The sequence below is a fragment of the Dendropsophus ebraccatus genome, unplaced genomic scaffold, assembly GCF_027789765.1.
Source record: "Dendropsophus ebraccatus isolate aDenEbr1 unplaced genomic scaffold, aDenEbr1.pat pat_scaffold_697_ctg1, whole genome shotgun sequence".
Taxonomy (NCBI): Eukaryota; Metazoa; Chordata; class Amphibia; order Anura; family Hylidae; genus Dendropsophus; species Dendropsophus ebraccatus.
Window position 1 is genome coordinate 53,301 of NW_027210296.1, and position 21,457 is coordinate 74,757.

Sequence of the window (21,457 nt, forward strand, 5' to 3'; positions counted from 1 at the left end):
TCTTCCAAACGGAGAAGGGGAGCATGACACTAGATGACACTAGATTTTATCACATATTGGGGGGGGGGAAACCACTACCTAGTATAGATACTTTACGAGCACAGGCGCCGGGGATGTCTATCTCCTGGTTCGCTTATAATCAATTATTTTCCTATGTTAACACTTTGAGATTTAAAAGTTCACTGAGGGCGAAACCCACTGCACTAGAAAAATTATTTTTACAAAAAGAAACTCCTACACATACACTTTCATTTTTGTACTCTGTTTTATTAGAATCAGTTACACAAGGTCGACCTCCCTATGTTGGGTCCTGGGAAAGGGCGCTACAGATTCCTATTGCGGAGGAGGAATGGGATAAAGCATTTAGCTTCTCCCACAGGATGTCCACTGCTTGTATTGCTCAGGAGAGGAACTATAAGTTGCTCTCAAGGTGGTATAAATGTCCTGCTTTATTACATTTAATTTACCCGGAGATACCTGAGGATTGTTGGCGCTGTGGAGCAGGAAGGGGGACAATCCTACATATTTGGTGGGATTGCCCATTAATCCGGTCATTCTGGAACAGGATTTTTGAGTGGGATAGGGTAACAGGAAGTGTCATAGAAAGGTCCCCTAAAGTAGCCTTGTTGTCTATTATCCCCGGGTCGTGGCTTTCTATAAAGAAAGGGTTGCTGCGGCACTTTTTAGTAGCCACTCGAACAGTCATTCCCAGAAGATGGAAAAAAAAAAGATCCACCTACAGTAGTGGAGTGGATTCATTAGGTTAATATAATTCAGAGGATGGAGGAATTAATAGCAGGAAAGGGGGAGGCAGTAAGGACACCCAGGGGATATGGGACCCATGGAACCAAATGTTGGGGTCACAATATATGCAGTCTCTGTTGGATTGAGAGAGGGGGGGGAGCTGTTTGTTTCTTTTTTTTTGGGGGGGGGGGGGAGTGTGGGGAAGGAACAATATAATTTTGCCGAGAGGGGGGCGGGGTGATCACCTTTCGTGTTTAGATTACTATTGTCAGAGGTATATGGAATTGTTCTTTCCTTAATTGGTTTGTACTGTTTGTCCTTTTTTTTAATGAAATTTAATAAAGAGAGATTGAAAAGAAAACACATAGGGAGTGAGGTTAACAGGGTACTAGGGTTACACAGGATGACATGGCCCTGCGTACCTAACAATTATTTATGTGCATAGCTGTTAGCCATATAAAGTTGTATCCAACACTGAATGATTGATATTGTACGACTTGACTTGGTTCTTGTCCTGACCGACAGTATTGGTGTTTTTTAGGATAAATCTTATAAAAGTTAAATTATAAGCTACTTTCACTTCATTATCCTTGTCCAGTTTCAAGCAAGTGTAATACGGACACATTTTTGGATCCATATTAGATTTGCAAGTCTTGGCCTTATTGTGGGTCTAATGACCTGAGGTGGGATAGTTCAGGGGGGACCCGAAGGTGCTGGAGGAGGACCCTGAGGCAGCATGGTTCGGTAAGAATAGGATGTTTATATTCTTTACAAGGGTAACAACATATCAAAAATGTGGCTAGAGTACCCCTTTAAACATCCTGTCACTTTTCCCCAACTTATGGTTCTGTTATGGAAAATCAGCAGTTGAAAACCTGTGGACCAGTGGTCACTGTGCTCACATAAAAGGGATATATTTCACCATAAACTTTATGGCAATAAATATATAAACTACTGCAGCATCAATATAAAACTACTGCTAAATCAATAGGAGTCAATAAGCTTTTTAAAGTGAATAACTCACATATTTGAGAAGGTACATGCTGTTCAGTGCTGAAGCAGGAACTGTACACAACTAAACATAACAGATACATTTTAGGCCCACTTCACAAATAGTTTTTTTTGTGTTTTTTTCTTTATACATACAGTACATTTTAAACTTTTCAGTTGTTTTTCATGACCTATAAATAGAAATGAAAGTGGAGCTATGATTTGTTGCAACTCGCCTGAGACAAAAATATGTCCCATTTTTGTCTAAGAAAGATTATTAAATCAGAGCCAATGGATCTAAAAACTTCAATAAAGGAGGAATGCCACAAACAATAAAACATTGTATTGCATTTCATAGTTTACTATTGGCAATCGGCAAGTATCTTGCTGAGAGGCTTTCAGAAATGCTGGAAAAAATATCAGGAGAATGCCATACAAATGTTTTCCCTAAAACCGCTATGCACAAAACCATTTTAACATACAACAAAAATATCTCCAAGTACATGAAGCACAATGTGGAAGCATAAATCTACTGTTTTTTACATAAATGAACAAATGATTAGTTACTTTTGCAGAGTTGTGCCACAATGGTGGAACCTCACATTTGGGACAGCCATAAATACTGTTAAAGGCATATAAAGAAGCCTTAAAGCTATGTTTACACATACTATTTCTGTCAGTCTTCTGGTCAGTCTTTTTTCAATCAAAACCACGATTGGGTTGAAAGCACAGAAACTGTGCAGATCTTTCCATTATAATTTTGCTCTGTCAGTTCCATTCCTGATTGTGGTTAAAAAATGATCACGACCATCAAAATAATGAACATGCTCACCCTTAGTTCACATAGTTTTATTTTCACTCGAAATTACGACTGTAATTTGATATTGTATTGTATTTTGATATTTGATATGTGTGTGAACATAGCCTGAAAGTGAATCTCTCACCCAGAAGCCTAAGCCCTTGCATCCAGTAAAAATGTCTGTCATTTCAGCAGTGTAAGAACATAGCCTTAATGCACACAAGCCGTTGTAATGTACAAAGGTGATAGCCAAATGGTAGGGGATAATGAAATTTCTAGTTATGCACAGATAGCCAATCCAAATACTAGGAAGAACAGATGGATTCTCACTACAAGATTGCTGCTAGATCCAAGTAATTTCTGTGAGGTACAGCAAGTTAGGAGCATTATGATCAATTTTGGAAATCTCAGGTAAAAAACAAAAACTTTTGAATATGCTTACTGTAGCTGGTTTTACAAAACTACTTCTGTATTGCATATGCATGTTAATAAACATTACAAATATATATCATACTGCACTATTATTTCTATGTCGGAAACTTATCAAATCTACATTAGGATACATCCACTTATAGCCATAGTAATCAGGTCTGTGGTCCAAAATATTCAGATTTAGGCTTTTAGATTTTATGCTCCCACAATGTAAAAATAAGGGCAAATAACATCTGTTGTTGCAAAACAATGACCGTTATTAACTAACATGATCATTTTTAGCGGCATAATAATAAAATCAACTGCCGTTATTTGTTGTTATTTGTAAATGTCTTAAATCATACCTGTTATTTCAGATGACTTTACATGAGTAGCAGCCCTATATCTGGCCATAATATATTGTATACTTGGTATTTGTTTGGCTATGTTCCCACTAGCGAGCATAAGGCCAAAAAAACTGCTGTTGTTGCAAAACAATGTTCACTATTTCCCTTAATTTTTACCTTCAGCAAACTGGAATGCATTAAAATCAATGGAACAACAGCCATCCAATACACATAGGGGGAGATTTATCAGTGGGTATAAAATATACACCGGTGTTAACTGCCCACAGCAAACAATCACAGCTTCTCTATCATTTTACCAGAGCTGAAAGCTGAGCTGTGATTGGTTGCTGTGGGCAGTTTACACCGGTGTATATTTTACACCCGTTGATAAATCTTGACTATAGTGTATTAAATAATGGATGTTGTTTGTGTGGATGTCAAATTAATGTTCAGGACAATTAATTGTGGACATAATTTTGCAAACAAATTTTTTCCACCGCCCCTTAGGCTATGTTCACACAACAACAAAAATGGAGAAAAAACATCTCATTTCACTATTTAAAAAAACATCCGTTTTTGCAGCAATTTAACTGACTTCAATGCAATTGCATTGAAGTCAATGGGAAGACGGACGTCCTATGCACACAATGCATTGAAAAACGGACGTTTTTGCCGCAGACATCATAATAATGAACATGAACATTATTTTTTGGACATTTTTTGCAAATAGTGAACGTTTTTTATTAGTTATTCACACACAGTTCTTCTTTTGCCACCGTTCTTTCTCCGTTTTTACTAATAAATTCAATGGTTTTTTCAATTATAGCCACAACCAAAGGCCATTAGTAACCCCAAACTAAAATAATGTGCAAACACCCGTTATTGCACTAAGGGGATGCCAGAACCACACCCAAAGGGGCCTGATGTAGAACAATGTTCCAATGGCTGTCATTGTAATGATGAGCACCAAAAACACAAAGCTGATTGGAACAAACCAGGTAAATCCCAGACTATTCCCATCATATGTCTGGATGCTGAGAGGTGTCAGTCACATACCCTGTGATTGGTAATACGTGCTGGAGTGTTTGGGGAGGAGACATCTCCTAGTTAATTGACGGTACATACAAAAGGCAGTGAGGGGAGCAGGCCAGTGATTGTATATTAGTGATTGTAAATTAGTGAGACATATAGGAGGATAGACATACAGTATCTCTACAAATTCAGAATTTTCCAGTGTTGTCAGCACTGGATGTGATGTGCTTTTAAACTCACCTTTCATCCATAGCACATATTTTATATTTTGTTCCCCCAAAAAATGATTTCTTACAGGGGGTCTTGTTGTTAAAGGGTGTTGTACTCAACATTGTGTGCCTGTGGGTTAGTAGTAGTGTAACCCCGGACCCCCCTCTGAGAGGGATGTGTGTCAGTCAGTCTAAACTATTCTTAGGACAACATCCACACCTTGTTTCATCCATGAATGATGGGTTAAGCGCCTCAGATATAATCAATAACGTATAGTGAGATTTAAAATGTAAAACCAGTTTTATAGAACATATTTTGCATACAGGGACCTCAGCAAACAGGTGAAAATATATGACTACAGGTAACATTACAGTCTATTTAATTGCAACAACATGGAGATATGATAGATTTTAGGTTTAATGTCCATTCAATAGCATGTTAATAGATTGAGTAGTTTCTACAGCATACAACAATACCTGCCACACTTCTTCTTTTGATCTTCCTTCTGTAGTTCACCCTTTTTTCCCTTCTTCTCATCACTTTTATCGTCCTTTGTCCTTTTGTTACCATTAGCTCTGCCTCTGTTCCTGTAACCTGTTTTCTTACTCGCTCCACTTTCTTCATCTTCCTCGTCCTCGTCATCATCATCATCATCATTTCGTCTTGATCTAGCTCTGTTTCTAGTCTTTCTATTTCGTGCTGGTGACTCTTCATTACTACTATCATCGTCACTCTCATTTTTCCTCCGAGATTCTTTTTGGGGAGGTTTTCTGCCAGTCACCTTTCTTTTTGTGTTCTCTTCCTCTTCTTTATCTATAATGTAATGGAAAAGTTAGAAATGGTACAATAATTTCAATCAAATATAATTAGGGATGTTTGTTGTATCTGACTCAATCTATAAAGCTTAGTACATGTAAGTCCATAGAAGACTATACAATGAGTCATATGGCCTCTAGGTAATGTATTGCCTATCCTGCTGTGATTGTTATTTCCTTTTGATTTATTTATATTCTATATTGAGTAGAATTGACAACATTTTTTAATAAACATTTATGGGAAAAAATTAGTCAGTGGGCCAAGGATTTATGTAATAAGGACCCGGAATTAATTTGGAGCCGTGCTTACTGCTGTGTGGAAATGCAGTCTACATATAAAAATCATGTTTCATTTCATTCCAGATATAAGATCATATTTCTTCCCACATAGGGCAATACAGAACAAAGTATTGGAGTATACTGACCGCCATATAGTGTACTTATGTGGATGTTTGCAGTATGTAATATTGAAGATACAAAGGGGGTTGACAAAGGATCTGCATATGGAAAATAGTGGGTTCTAATTAAAAGGTTTTTTCTACAATGTTCTTTCAATGAGGATGTCTGACCAAAGCCCTATCTAACTATCTAGAATCACTGCAGCACTCCATGATAATGTGATGTATCAAACAGTGATAATTTCATCAAAAAACCCTTGTCTTTTTGAAGCATGATACTTGGTTGGAGTATGAAACTATGTTGGAGTGCTGCAGTGATTCTTGCTATTTTGAAATAAGAGGACATGGATCAAGTTCCTGCTCTGCCTGCACCCACTTACAATTCTTCAGCAATGTTGCTCTCTTATTCTATCTATCCATCTATCTATAATCTATCAATAGTTTTTGTCCTTATAAAAGTTATTAGATCTGACTCACTCCCTGATTTATCATATGAATATTTAAATTTAATTTTAATTTTGAATTTTAAGTTTAATTTATATTTCAATTATGCAAATGACAATTTAGAATACAGAATACATATATTGTATTTTTAAGCTTGATGGAGAACTGAGTGGTCACTGGAGATAGCATGAGACAGTAGGAAAATATTCATTTTCATTTAAAATGCCAGAAACGATGGAAAGGTTGTTACAGGAAGCTGTCTATCTCCTTTTAGTTAATGTCATGCAATTCAGTAGGCTTCTATAATAAAGTCTTTAAATTGCAGTAAAAACGCTCAGATTTATGAGCTTAAGAAAACTTCTGAAAGAAATCCATCTGACAGCAATTCCCTGAGCTATAACTCAGCTTTATACCATTATTTGCAGTTCTATACAGAATTTTTTTTCTCTTATACAGAAATCTGGTTAAATTACAAGTTGTTAGACATCTACTATAGAATGAACTTGGAAAATGGAATACTTTGGTCAAAGTCTAATTTTGACTAGGCTCTTCTAAATGCTTACTATTACCATACCTTAGAAATCTGTAAGTCTTAAGAAACCACCAAGAAGCACTTTATGTTTTTACTATTTTTATCAGTATACAATGTAAATAAATGTTTAGTTTTCCAGTTTTATGCCAGTTAAACCCTCATGTGTTGCTTTAAGAAGTTGAGGTTATTTTGATTATACGCAAAACTTTGTTAGTTTCTTTTTCAAAGCTAAACATGATTGCTGGCAGTAATATTGTACATAATGTAAGATTGTGAGCCTTCAGAAATCTATAGGCACATACTGTACTACTATCATGGGCACAGTAGCGTTTTGTTTCTTTTTAAATCCATTACATAAAGGCTATGTTCACACAATGTTCAAAAAACATCTGCTTTTTCTTTTTAAAAAGGCGTCAGTTTCGCTAGTGATCCATTGTTTTGGCGAGTTTTTGCATGATTGCTGACAGTGACATTGCACATAATGTAAAACTGATCCTTCAGAAATCTATAGGCCCATACTGTATTTTTGTTTTTTTTTAAAGCCATGACATAATTAGTGACATGTTACATTGTATGCAGTATTACAGAAGTCATCTCCCCTACAACCACTGCTACTACCACGTGCAGTGGCAATTTAACGATTTTGTGTTTTGCATGTTTTTTTTTAACCAAAGCCAGGAACGGACTATGAACAGAGAACATGTAATAAAGGAAAGACAAAAATTTATCCTCTATTTAAATCCATTCCTGGCTTTGGCTTAAAAAAATCTGTCAGATAATCTGTTGGTGTAATAGGGCCCTTAGGCTATGTTCACACACTGTCAAAATGCCAGACATTTTTATTGGACGGTCGCCATTCAACGGTATATCAACAACACCCATAATTTTATTATAACGGCTGTTTTTCGCCATTAAATAACGGCCGTCCAATAAAAATGGCTGCCATTTTGTCATTGTGTGAACATAGCATGAAGGTAGGACAGCTTTCGATTTTCTGCATCTACCACTTTCTGATGTGAGCACCATTCTCTTATGTGAGGATATTTCTATTAATACAAACTCCTAATTGTTCATGTTGGATTACACCATGGGATATTAGGTGAAATGTCAGAATTTTTCATCGGTAGGAGTTTCATTGCTTAGACCCTACTTATCTCTAAAATCCACAGTCAACAATACGTTTCTAGCCAGAACCATTAAACTCTGCTCATCGTTTCCGGTGTACAGATATGCAGAGGACGTCAGCAGAGTTTATTTTGACTTCCTCTGCATATCTGTACAACATAAGTGCTGCCCAGATAGCACATTCACGCAGTGCTGACTAGAAATGAATGGCCACCTGTGCGATTGGTGTGGGTCTCAGCAACGACACCTCCAAAAATCAAAACTTCTGACATGTTGCTTCCTTGAATACTTACCATCAGTATCTGAATCAGATTCCAGATGTCCATCAATTTCAATGCCAGCTGTCAAAAAATATAAATAAGACATGTAAATATGTTGTCTCTCTGCTTGTAAGAGATTCTCAGTGTCTGTTATTTACATTTATAATTCTATGGATCTGTGATAATGTAATGTTTATTGGAATTCTACACTTTTATACCAGTCAGGTATAACACAGCATTAACCATCTAAATTTGTAATGTACAGTATACTTAAAGGGGTTATCCTGCAAAGAAAAATAAGCCAAAACTGATGCAATAAATGAAATGAAACACATTTCAAATCCCACATTTGCCTGCATTGTTTTGATAATCTGCTGCCTTTGTTTATGACCCACCTTGAGCAATGTTCCCACGTCTTATTAGGTGAAATAACTTACATTGTTATTAAGTTAATGGACATTATTTTTATGTGAAATGGAGAGAAGAGTGCAGCTGCACCTCACACCTATGACTGATACTAAAGCCGCTAAGCTACTTTAAAAACAAACACCAGGAATTTGGTATACAATTTGATCAAACCATACTGCCCCGTGTACCCCGTGCAGGTATCCTGGTTCACACGGGTCCCTATGCTAACTCTGTACCGTGTCAGTCAGTGACTGCCTCCCCCGCAAGGCGTGCACATGCTTTGGCCAAATTATATACTAACTTCTGATGTTGGTTTTAAATGTAGCTGAATAAGCTTTCGTGTCAGCCATGGGTGCGATGTGCAGCCATTTCTGTCTTTTTGGCTTGTGCATATTTTATGTATTCTGTCCCTTTTTTCATTATAAGACCCATGTGATCCAAATTTGCAGGAAGCACCTGTGTACATAAGGGGAGGATCTCCTAATATTCTCCCATTCTACCTGCAGAGGAATGGAGAGAGGTAAGAGCTTGTTCACACTTGTGTTGCTTGGCGTCCACTTTTTCCGCCGGTGGCGCCTGCGGGGTCTGGGGGGGCCCTTTAGGGTCTGGTCCTGTGACAATGGGGTTGCAGGGCCATTCCGTGGCCCCCCTTCACTGCTTGTGTACGCTTTGCGGGGATTGTGGTGCTGACCGGCACAGTGATGTTTTTTGGTTAGGGACTCATGTGTATCAGAAGACCTGCACGTGGTACATGAGGCAATATGGTTTGGCCAAATTATATACTAACTTCTGATGTTGGTTTTAAATGTAGCTGAATAAGCTTTCGTGTCAGCCATGGGTGCGATGTGCAGCCATTTCTGTCTTTTTGGCTTGTGCATATTTTATGTGTTCTAACATTATTTTTATAATGGCACAAATAATGATCATGATCATTATTAACAGCTGTCATTATCAAAAAACTGCATTTTTTTTTTGCCTAAAAAAGACGTGAACATAGCCTAAGGGTATCTACTGAGGTGAGTCACTCATGCTCAGTTCATTAGCAATCTCCTAATTTTGTCAGTTTCCCTTCTCTGCACATGCAAGCAAGAGGGGTTGTGGGAAAGTGTGTGTTCTTTTGCACAGCAACAGCAAGGTCACAGTTCAGAAAGGAAATCAGGAAGTGCTGAGATCCATGGGGGACAAGAATATAACAGTGATGTAAGTTATTTTGCCCAAAAACAAATGGGCACTGCTTTACACACACACACACACACACACACACACATATATATTTGGTACACACATGATTTTACCAAGTTTGCATTGTGGGATAACCCCTATATATGTAAGGAAAGACATCTTCTTAACAGTCCATATAGATGCACAATATACGTTGATTGTTATGTACAAATAACATCTATTAAGATTACTATGACAATGTGAATAGGTTAAGGCAGCTATAGTTATAGCACCAAAGGGCTCCAGTTGGAATTGAATGTTCACATAATAATACAGTTAATGTTTAGATTTAAAGGAGAAGTCCGACCAAATGTTAAAAAATTATATTCTCGTTATGTCTTGGGATCCTGTTCTGTTACTGCTCTGTGCCTACAATTCCCAGTATGCCGCGCCTGGCAGTCTGTCCCCCCTTGTCACGCCTACATTCAGTTTCCCCTCCTATAGAATGGCTCACAGGCAATTTCCCCGCCGCATATTTATTTTGCTAAATTTTACTTTTGATACATTGAAATAACGCATAGTATACAAGAATGTGAAACATTGTTATGTATATAACACTCCATCCACCCCCCCACCCGCCCAATCACTTGCCTGCAGTAATGCCTTTACACACACCCCCACCTCAATGCCTGCCACACCTCATTGTTCACCCATAGCAACGTCACTATACCCCCCCCCCGATTGTCTGCCCGATCACTTGCCCACCCGCCTGCAACAACACCATCCCACCCCCCAGCTGCTTGATCACTGGCCTGCCTGCCCACAGCAACAGCCATGTCCATGTTGCTATGGGTAAGCAATGGGGCAGGCAGCCGGCCTGGGAGCGGTTGTTGCTGTGGGTGAGCAATGGGGTGGGCTGATGGCCGGGGGTTTGCTGTGGGCGGGTGAGCAATGGGGCAAGCGGCCAGGGGGGGGGGAGATCGGGTGGTAGGGCAAATGGGGAGATTGCTGAGGATGGCTGAGGGTAGGGTGATGGTGTTGTTGTAGGCGGGCGGGCAAGTGATCGGGTGGCCCGCTGGATCCCACGCAACCTGAGGAGGGAGGTAGGAGGAGGGAGGGAGTGGATGGCCACAGTCAAGGAACCTGGGACAATTTTGGCTCTACGTCACAACCCAAGATGGCGCCTGTGAACAGAGTGGGTCATGACGTAACAAGAAATATGAAAACTGCAACACTTCCGGTGGGCACAGTGACCAAAGAAAAAGGGTAAGGCCATGGAATCGCCGAGAGTGTATTGATAGGTTACATAACTTGGGATGCACTGATGAGCTCTGAAAAAAATATATCACTTCTCCTTTAAGAAATATATTCGCAAAAAATAGCTGGACTCATATTAGTGCGTCCTCCAATGTACACCTCCAATGTACAGAAAATGAGATTACTAGACATAATATTGGAAAGCAAATAAGGATGCTTTATATTATTAGTGCAATAAACCATAATAGGCAATACATGTACTACTGTACAGTATATGTAAACAATATACTGTGCAGAGAGAGAGATTTACAACACTATTTCAAGATGACATATACATAAAAACAGGGCTGAATACTTGTGCACTTACCATCCTCCATTATAATTGCCAACGACTCTTCTTTTTCTTCCCCATTTTAGATGATTTGAGACGCCTTGTGAATAACACTGGGCAGCAGTCAGTTTCTCTACCCAACTGTACTTAATATAATAGGATTTCCTCAGTGTTTTGTTGGCAAAGCATATTACAAACTTTCTCTTTCTAAGTCTGGTCCTTGCATTCAGCTACAGCCTGATATATCTACTGATCTCCTTCTCATTTTGACCTGTGCTGCACCTGGGCTATTGGATTACATGGCATATCACTTAATCATGAAGTAAAAGATGGGAGATCAGATGGAGGAAGTTTCTAATGGCGTCTGAATGCAGAATTCATGACTTTTTATCTGTGACTATATTCTTACTAAAATACTCCGGTATCCCTGCGTTAATAACTACAGATAAGGTTTGGGGGTCACATGAACAGATTTTACCAGTGCAGACCATATCATTTTAGAGATAGCTTGAGTAAATATTACGGTAATCTTTACATCCACTGTTATAAGTAATGTTAATAATAATATTTTGCCTGATTAACCTATTAAGTATCAGAAGACTGAGGAGATGCATTTCTACAAAAGCCTCATTGACCCTGTAGAAAATGAACAGTCTAATTGTTGATAAGAAAAACTGGTCTATAGGGAAGAAGAGGTCAGAGGAAAATACAGCACAAAGTAATTGATCGAAAGTATTGCAATAGGTTTAACTTCAATTATATGCAAAATCACACACTGAGTTGTGCAGTTTAACGAGCGTAGCTCTGATCCATCAGTATAATAGGTGGAATAATGTCTAATTTCATATGATAAAGTAACAGAAAAACTAAGCTTTAGACACAAAGGCCTGCCCTGCATTCATGACTTTTTTCAGGTGACAACAATCTTAACATGTAGATGTATCAAAATATTTTATGGATTTATCAGCGGCAAAAAAAATATTTTATGGACCAAAAGCAAATATTGTGTTTTGGAAAATATAAGCATGCAAGGCCTGGATGGACAATAGTCAAAAGGTCTTACATTCAGCTAAGAATCTAAAGAGACTCTCTTATTGGGGAAATAATAATAATAACAATAATCATTTTATTTATATGGTGCAGATTCGGCAGCACTTTACAGTTCTGGAAGTACATTGACAAAATTAGACATTACAGAGATACACATGTAACCATCAAGTCAAGCATGAGGACTGAGGGCCCTGATCGCACAAGATTATAATCGATGAGAATTCAATTAATTAAATTTAAACCCAATTTTGTGTTTTCCCAAGGAAAAGTAGTATAATATGCCTCTCAGAGTACTTTTAACCAGGTCAGGTACGCATGTTAGAGCTGATGACTGTTCCAAATTATAAAATAGTAGAGAGTAATAGGAAAGGAAGAATTGGCCTTAATCATGTCATTATTTAAGATATCCATTGTTTAAAAAAAGGGAAAGTAATCTAGAAAGTGGCCGACAAAAGGCAGGTTAATGTTTTTATGCCTTGCATCATTACAACAGCCTGGTGCACTAAATCTGGTCGTTCAACCATACTGTATGGTCAAATAATTGTACTTGTAATTTTAATCCCCTCTGGCTGCTGCACAGTTAAGTAACGTTTCTGCAACCTCTGCCTGGGGCTGCAGCAACATAAATTAACGTGCAGAGGATGGCACAAGCACAGAACCCATGCTCGGATCCCAGCAGTTAATCCTATAGATTCTGCAGTCAGTGTGACTGCGGCATCTATAGGGAGAACAGAGGGAGAAATCACCCTCTGTTCACCATCAGAGCTCTGCAAAGAAATCACAGTGTTCCAATGGCAGCCATGGACACCGGAGACCTCACTGAGGCCCCCGATATCCTGCTACAGAAGCTGTTGAGCCAATCAACAATAGAGAGAGGAAAGGGTGGGCAGAGAGTGTGGCAGTGCTCTTCGGATTTTGTTATAACCTGAGAAGCACTGCCCATTCCCCTTTCTCCCTTGTCACTGTTACAAGCTTCCCTGACTTGTCAGCATCTTTAAATTCCAAACGGCTATAAGAGAACCCAATCAGTTCTATCATTGGAATAGAAATTCATATGATGATTCTATTGCAATGACAGAACTAGGGATCTTTATGAACCCATGGCTGAAGTGAGAAATTTGACATGGGCATTAAGGCAGCATTGACCCATGGCTGTGAGAGGGTTAAAAAATAATTTCATTTATGTTCCTTGCCATAATTTCCTGGAACATTTCATTAAAATTAAATATGATACTTCCTTGTAGTACTTGATTGATTTGGTAAAAAAGATAGCCGTCTAAAGTAGCTTGTGGGATCGTTTTGCCAGCTGATTTCAAGTGTTCTTTCTTGGAGTTGTAATTTGTATGGTACATTGTTTCAGAAGAAATGCATCCATTGTCTGGACATTGATATTTTACTTTTCCATTCCTACTTGACAATTTCTTTTGTGCATCATTCTTCACCTGAAAGGTTGCTGCTGCTGAAGGGGATACATTATTAATGAGGAGCAGTAAAACAAATTAATCATGTGTCAAGTATTTGTAAAGACTAAGAACCAACTAACTTTCATATAGTGGCTTCTCTGCCCCTAATGAAGCATATTCCAGAACTGGCTCATCATCATTTTCTATTATCAATATTCTTACAATAACAAGTCTTAAACAAACCAACTTGTATGAAAGGAAAGTGTAACCTAATGAGACAAAAACAAGCAACATGGGTTTTAATTATTGATTCCAGATTGTGTTGCCTCCTCTTGTATTTGTTTAACACAGGTCCATGAGAAGTAATCTGTTGTCTCCCTTTCACTATTCTATGAAGTGTCATTTTGATGTTCTCAATGCCTCTAATTTGGATTTCAAGTGAATTCTATTTAAAGCTTTAATTTGCTAAAATGAAAAAGTTTGCTTTAGTATAAGGCAGATAATTAGACATTTGACATCACTTAAGGTGCCATGAAACATTAGAAAAGAAGCTTGTAGAAGCAATATCCATTTTCTAGTGATCCATGTAATTATACACCAGTGATCTATTTTAGCTAGCACTATACGTGCAATGAGAAAACTATGCTGTAAAATTATTGAAAAACTTTAGGAAGTCAGTTTTACATTTTCAAAGATTAAAAACGGTTGTTAGATTTGTGGAATTAAAATTGAATTCCGTTCATTCTAACTATCACTGAGTATAGATTTACACAGCTAGAGGTTTGTTGTTTTTTTTAGAGAGCCTTTACAAAAAAAAGTCTTTACTATGAAACAAGTCAAGCATGATTTATTGCATTAAATTACATTTTTCTAGATTTTGATATCTTACTATGCTCAACATAGCACATACATTGATGAAGGCTAAGCTAAGGTATTGGGTGTCACTCATAACTATAAGGCCCTGTTAACACAGAGCAAGAGAGGCGGAATTCAGCAGCGGAATTATCCGCTGCGGAATGCCGCCAGCCTCCTTGTCAGTGCTGCATCTCTCAGTGCTGAAGAATGAACATGTTCATTCTTCAGCGCCTAGAGACGCTAAGCAATGCGGCACACGCGCCTTCCATAGAGTGTCATTATAACACGGAGGCTGGTGGCATTTCACAGAGGACAATTCTGCCACGGAATTCCGCCTCTTTTGCTCTGTGTTAAAGGGGCCTAACAAGAAGTTATAGACTATGCCGCAAAAGGTTTTCCCAGTCAAAGGTCCTATATATAAGAAGGACATGGCTGAACTGGAGTGGATGCAGAGGAAGGCGACCAAGGTAATAGATGCATTGCAGTACCAAGACAGGTTATCAAACTTGCCGTTTAGTTTAAAAAAGATGTCTTAGGGGGCGATCTGATCACAACGTATAAATCTATGAATAGGCAGTACAGAGATCTTTCTAGTGATCTTTTTATACCTAGGTCTGTAACCATGACAAGAGGGCATCCTCTATGTCTAGAAGAAAGAAGGTTTCACTACCATCACCAAACAGTTATGCCTATTTGCAAAAAGGCGTAAAAAGTAGATTTCATTATGTAAAAAAAAGTCCACCAATGTGTTAAAATAATATACCCTTTTTAAAAAAAAGCATGGTGTCAGGTTATTACGTACAATGTTCCACAAGCCCTTCTTACTGTCATTTTACCTAGAACGCTTACCTTACAACTTATTATATTGTAAACTCCTCCTAGGGTTTCTTCAGTTATTATGAAAATAAATTGTTTTCTTTGCTTTATCTGCTTGAACAGCTTCATGTAGATACTTAACTTTCATTCCCTCTGTAGAATCACTGCTGAAATCCATTATACAGGAGGCAAAGTCCAACCTTTACTGTAATGTTTATCATAGCATGAACAAAGCATGAAATTTAGTGACAAGGGAATAATGAGATTGTATTTATTCTATCTTTGTGGAAAATTCTTGCACTAAATGCAAAATGCCATGAACGATTTCCACTAGAGATTTTGTTAGTCTGTTAAAGGGGTTATTTGCTTTTGAAAATTATTTTTGTTACTCTAAGAACATCCAGGCTTGATTACATAGTAGAATGCATTGAGAAATTGCTTTAAAATATTAAAGTGATCAATGTAAATCAAAATTAATATCCCATGGAGATCTGGATTTTGGAATGATATTCAAAATCCAAGTGGAAGATCAAATAACAGGCTGATCCAACTTTAGTAGTAATGCCTCAAAACAAGGGAATGAGACTCAGTAGTGTGTGTGGCCTCCAAATGCCTGTATGACCTCCCTACAACACCTGGGCATGCCCCTGATGAGATGGCAAATGTTCTTCAGAGGAATTTCCTCTCAGACCTTGATTAAAGTATCCATCAACTCCAGGACAGTCTGTGGTGCAACATTTTTTGGTGGATGGAACGAGACATGATGTTCCAGATGAGCTCACTTGGATTCAGGTCTGGGAAATGGGAAGGTCATTCCATAGTATTAAAGCCTTCAGGTATGCAGGAACGGCTGAAACACTTCAGCCACATGAGGCCTAGCATTGTCATGCATCAGAAGGAAAACAGGGCCCACTGCCCCTGCATATGGTCTCACAAGGGGTCTGAGGATCTCATCTCTGACTGGCAGTCAGGCTACCTCTGGTGACCACATGGAGGGCTGTGCGGCACTCCAAAGAAATGCCACCCCACACCATTACTAGCCCACTGCCAAACTGGTCATGCTGAAGGATGTTGCAGAAAACAAAACATTCCCCACAGTGTCTCCAGGCACGTAATGTCTGTCACATTTACTCAGTGTGAACCTGCTCTTATCTGTGAAGAGGACAGAGCGCCAATGTAAAATCTGCCAGTCTCTGCAGGCAGTTGGGCTATAAAAACAATACCGGATGTTAGGCCCTCATAAAGTCTTTTTCTGTTAGTTTAAACAGACACATGGATATTAGTGGACTGCTGGAGGCAGTGCTCCTCCTGTTCCTCCTTACACATAGGAGAAATTAGCAGTCCTACTGCTGGTTTGATACCCTCCTAGGTCCCTTCTTGCCCCAGCTCTCGTTGATGTGCCACCCTGCTGCACTACCTGACCACCTTCTGTGGTTTGTAGACACCACTTCATGCTACCTCTTGGGGTGAAATCACTGACAAAATGCAAAAGTGACCAAAACAGCAGCCAAAAAGGATGAGAACAGAGAAATTGTCTGAGGTCACCTCCCTGCTTATTGCCTATCAATTCTACCTGTTGTCTGTTCAATTTGCACAACAGCAGGAGAAATTGATTTCCAATCAGTGTTGTTTCATAACTGGACAGATTGATTTCACAGACGTTTGATTGACTTCCCTGCAGCTGCAGAAGTTCGATGCCACCCTAGGGAGTCCTAGAAAAATCTAAGTTCAATACCCTTGGGGCCAGCGTGCACGCTGTCATCCGGTTCTCTTCTATAAATGTACACATGGGCTGTTAAGGATTCACGGCCTGGGTGAAATCTGCATCCTGAGGGAAACCATTTCTGGGCCCTGCGGTGTTTGATTGCTACTGGGGGTTTTGCATTTCTTGTCCTAGATAGAGTGAAACACTAACTTGAAAGGCCACCACTTTGTGAGAGCTATTTTGCGTAGCACGATTAGCTACAGCACCACCTATCAGAAACTTTTCAGACTAATTTTTTTTTATTAAATAAATGGTGAGCAAATCATCCAAATAGTGTATTGTCCAATGTTCTTCCTATTTGCTAACCCTATATTGAAATCACACTGCTGACATGTAAGGGCAAAATCCTCAAGATTGTACAGCAGTACGGATGATTACAAATGCCAGCATCATAGAGACTCAACCATTTATACTAAAATGCTGTCAGGTAATGGAAAATGTGCTGTTTTTCCGGGTGTTTCTGGTAACATTCTTTGTACTTTGTACAGTATATTTCACATCATGAAATCAATCTTGGCTTAATACATCCTCCATCCTTAAACTCTGAAATATTAATATTTATCTAAAATATTAACTAGGCGCTTGCACTTATTCTGATTGGTTTATGAATATTATATACTGTGTCCTTTTCAAACCATAAGTCAGCTTCTTAATGAAGTATAGTATCTTAAAGACAAAGCATATTACTGTTTTCCTGCAATACTATCTAAATAGATACATTCAGGTTACAGCAATAGGCAGATAATCTCAATATGTATGTTGTAGTTAGTATATTTCTTGGTGGATGGTAAACATAAGGGGATGCAGAAGATGTTCTAGCGCAGGGCTATCTGGGCACAGTAGTGCAAGTGTCATATGGCAGAGTGTTGGGCTAGCAGTACTTGACTACCCTTGCATACATACTTTTACCAATATAGTTGTTCCCTTCTTGCAGTGAGTAGGCAAATGACTTCTAGCACAGTTTCCTGGAACAACCGAAATTTACTGAAAGGTCTTTTATGCATAAAAAAAAAAACAATACAACATACAGTTCCTTGTTCACAAGAGGGAGGTAGACTAATAGCCTGAGTTTCGGTTGGTCTGGTCACTTTCCCTCTAAATAAGTCTGCTAGTAGCAGGTAAACTGAAGACTGAGGCCAATGCACACGTCCGTGTCAGATTTTACTATCAGGAAATGCTGATTGTAAGAAGTGCTTCAAGAGCCTTCTGGAAATCATCAGTATTGTCCAACAAACTAATGTAAAGACTAAAAAAAAAAAAAAAAGAACAGCGCTGCTCTCCCTCAGATTCCTCTGTACTCGAGCTTCCTCTTTCCTCCAGTTTCCTCTCTCCTTCAGCATCCTCTCTCCTCCAGCTTCTATCTCCTTCAGCTTCCTCTCTCTTCTAGCTTCCCCTCTCTTTTCCTGCTTTGCAAGAGTTATTAAATCCTCGCCCTGTCAATCACAGCACTACATTTAAAGGGGTATTCTGGCGATCCCATAAAAAAAATAAAATGCATAAAAACCATAGGAAAATTGATAATTTTCACACTGGTCTATGCCTCTAATAGCCCCATTTTTAAACTTTCACAATTGATTCCACTTTTATCTCATTTGGCTGGGAAACTACATCATCAATCCTCCACCCATCGTTTGACAATTTTCACGTTTGTCTATGCCGCTCATAGCCCAATTTTTAAACTTTTACAATTGATTTCACCTTTATCTCATTTGTCTGGGAAACTACATCTCCCAACTTGCCAATTAACCCCTTAAGTACGGAGCCCAAAATGGCCTTAAGGACCAAGCCAAATTTCAGGAATATGACGTGTCACTTTTTTCATTAATAACTTCGGGATGCTTTTACCTATCCTGCTAATTCTGTTTTCTCATGACATGTTATACTTCTGGTAAAATTTAGTTGATTCTTACAGCCTAACATAATGAAAAACCACAAAACAATGTGAAAAATTGCATTTTTCTAACTTTGAAATTTTCTGCTTGCAAAGAAAATAGTTATGCCACATAAATTAGATATTAATTAGCAATATGCCGAATTTATGTTGGCAGCATTTATTAAACTTTCGTTTTATTTTTTTAAGATAATAGAAAGCTTCAAAGTTTGGCAGCATTTTACCAAATTTTCAAAAGAATTTCAAAATCAGATTTTTTCAGCGATCAGTTCATGTTTGAAGTGTATTTGAGGAGATTGTATGTTATGAAGCACCCCATTTTAGAAACTGCACCCCCAAACTGTTTAAATTCAATTCCAGAAAGTTTTTTAACCCTTTAGGTGAGTCACAGAAATAAAAGCTAAGTGTGTGAGAAAATTGAAAATTTCCATTTTCTTGACAGAAATTATGTTGCTATCTAATATCTCTCATAATAGAAAACCTATTTCCAGAGAAATGCACTACAATTTTTATAGCCCCATATCTGCAGTTTATAGAAATATCCCATATGTGGCTCTATTGTGCTATTTGACTCAACCACAAGCCTCAGATATAAAGGAGCACCTAGTGACTTTTGAAGCCTCCATTACAATTGGCCAATAATATTCAAAGTATCACTTCTGGTTCGCAGAGGCTCTGGGGTGCCAAAACCTAACAAGCACCCCTAAAGGGACACCATTTAGGAAACTACACCCCTCGAGGAATGTATCAAAGGGTATAGTGAGCATATGAACCCCACTGGTGACAGACACAAATGTGGAACAATGTGGCGTGAAAATGAAAAATTAAATTTTTTCCACTAAAACATTGGTGTAACTTTGAATTTTTCATGTTCACAAGGGGTTAAAAGACAAAAATAAACCACTAATCATGTAGAGCAATTTCCCCCGATTATAGAAGTACCCCACATGTGGACACAAAGTGCAAAGCCGACGCACGGAAAGCCTCAAAAGGGAAAAAGCACAATTTGGATATTGGAAGCTGGATTTGGCCAGAATGGAGGACGAAGGCCATGTCGGGTTTGCAGAGCCCCCGTGATGCAAAAACAGTGGAAACACTCCACAAGTGACCCCATTATGGAAACTACACACCTCAAGGAATGTAATAAGGGATATATTGAGCATATGGACCCCACTGGTGACAGACACAATGTGCTGTGAAAATGCTAATTTTAATTTTTTTACACTAAAACTTGGTCTAGCCTTAAATTTTTCAGGTTCACAAGGGGTTAAAAGAAAAAAAACATAACATTTGTAGAGCAATTTCCACCAAGTACAAAAATACCCCACATGGGGACATAATGTACGATACTGGCGCAGTACACGCCTCCAAAAGGAAGGAGCGCCATTTTGCTTTTGGAAGCTGGATTTGGCCAGAAAGGAGGACGGAGGCCATGTCGGGTTTACAAAGTCCCCGTGCTGCCAAAACAGTGGAAACTCCTCACAAATGACCCCATTATGGACACTACAACCCTCAAGAAATGTAACAAGGGGTATAGAGAGCATATGAACCCCACTGGTGACAGACACAAATGTGGAACAATGTGCCGTGAAAATGAAACATTAAATTTTTTATATTAAAACGTTGGTGTAACTTTAAATTTTTTATGTTCACAAAGGGTTTAAAGAAAAACAAACCACTAATCATGTAGAGCAATTTCCCTCCATTACAAGAGAACCCCACATGTGGACACAAACTGCAAAGCCGGTGCACGGAAAGCACAAAAGGAAAAAGGGCAGTTTGGATTTTGGAAGCTGGATTTGGCCAGAAAGGGTAGGACAAAGGGTTCGCAGAGCCCCTGTGCTGCCAAAACGTTGTAAAACCCCCAAAAGTGACCCCAATGATCTCAGGAATCCTCAGCCAAGAACAACCTGTGGGCCATTTTTTAGTTTTTTTCTATAGAGGGGGTGAGCCAGGGGACACTGTATCACCACCGATCCAGAGCAGGAGGATCAAGGGCAGGAGAGGGGGGGGGGTTGGCAGGAGAGGGGAGAGGGTGGCAAGAGAGGGAGCCAGGAGAGGGTGGCAGGAGAGGTTAGTAGGGGAGGGTAGATGGTGGCAGGAGAGGAGAGACTGTGGCAGGAGAGAGTGGCAAGAGAGAGCAGAGGGTGGCAGGAGAGGGAAGAGGGTGGCAGAGGAGGGGAGAGAGTGGCAGGAGAGAAGAGATGATGGCAGGAGAAGGTGGCAGGAGAGGAAAAAGGGTTCCAGGGGAGGGGAAAGGGTGGCAGGAGAGGGTGGCAGGAAAGAGGAGAGGGTGGCATAAAAGATGAGAGGGTGGAAGGAGAGATGAGAGGGTGGCAGGGGAGGGAAGAAGGTGGCAGGGGAGAGGAGGGGAGAGGGTGGCAGAGGAGGGAAGGGGAGAGGAGGGGGGAAG

The 21,457-nt window shown here is 39.2% G+C and overlaps 1 protein-coding gene across 1 annotated transcript in view; it reads right to left on the reverse strand.

The window, feature by feature from the left end:
• Nucleotides 1-21,457, reverse strand: part of LOC138779003 (transmembrane channel-like protein 2-A) — a 68,702-nt gene that overhangs the window by 39,934 nt on the left and 7,311 nt on the right. Inside the window, exons 3-4 of the mRNA XM_069956551.1 lie at nt 8,141-8,188; nt 5,010-5,346 (exon numbers count right to left, since the gene is read on the reverse strand). Coding sequence (XP_069812652.1) covers nt 5,010-5,346; nt 8,141-8,188 — 385 coding nt within the window. The remainder of the gene's footprint in view (nt 1-5,009; nt 5,347-8,140; nt 8,189-21,457) is intronic.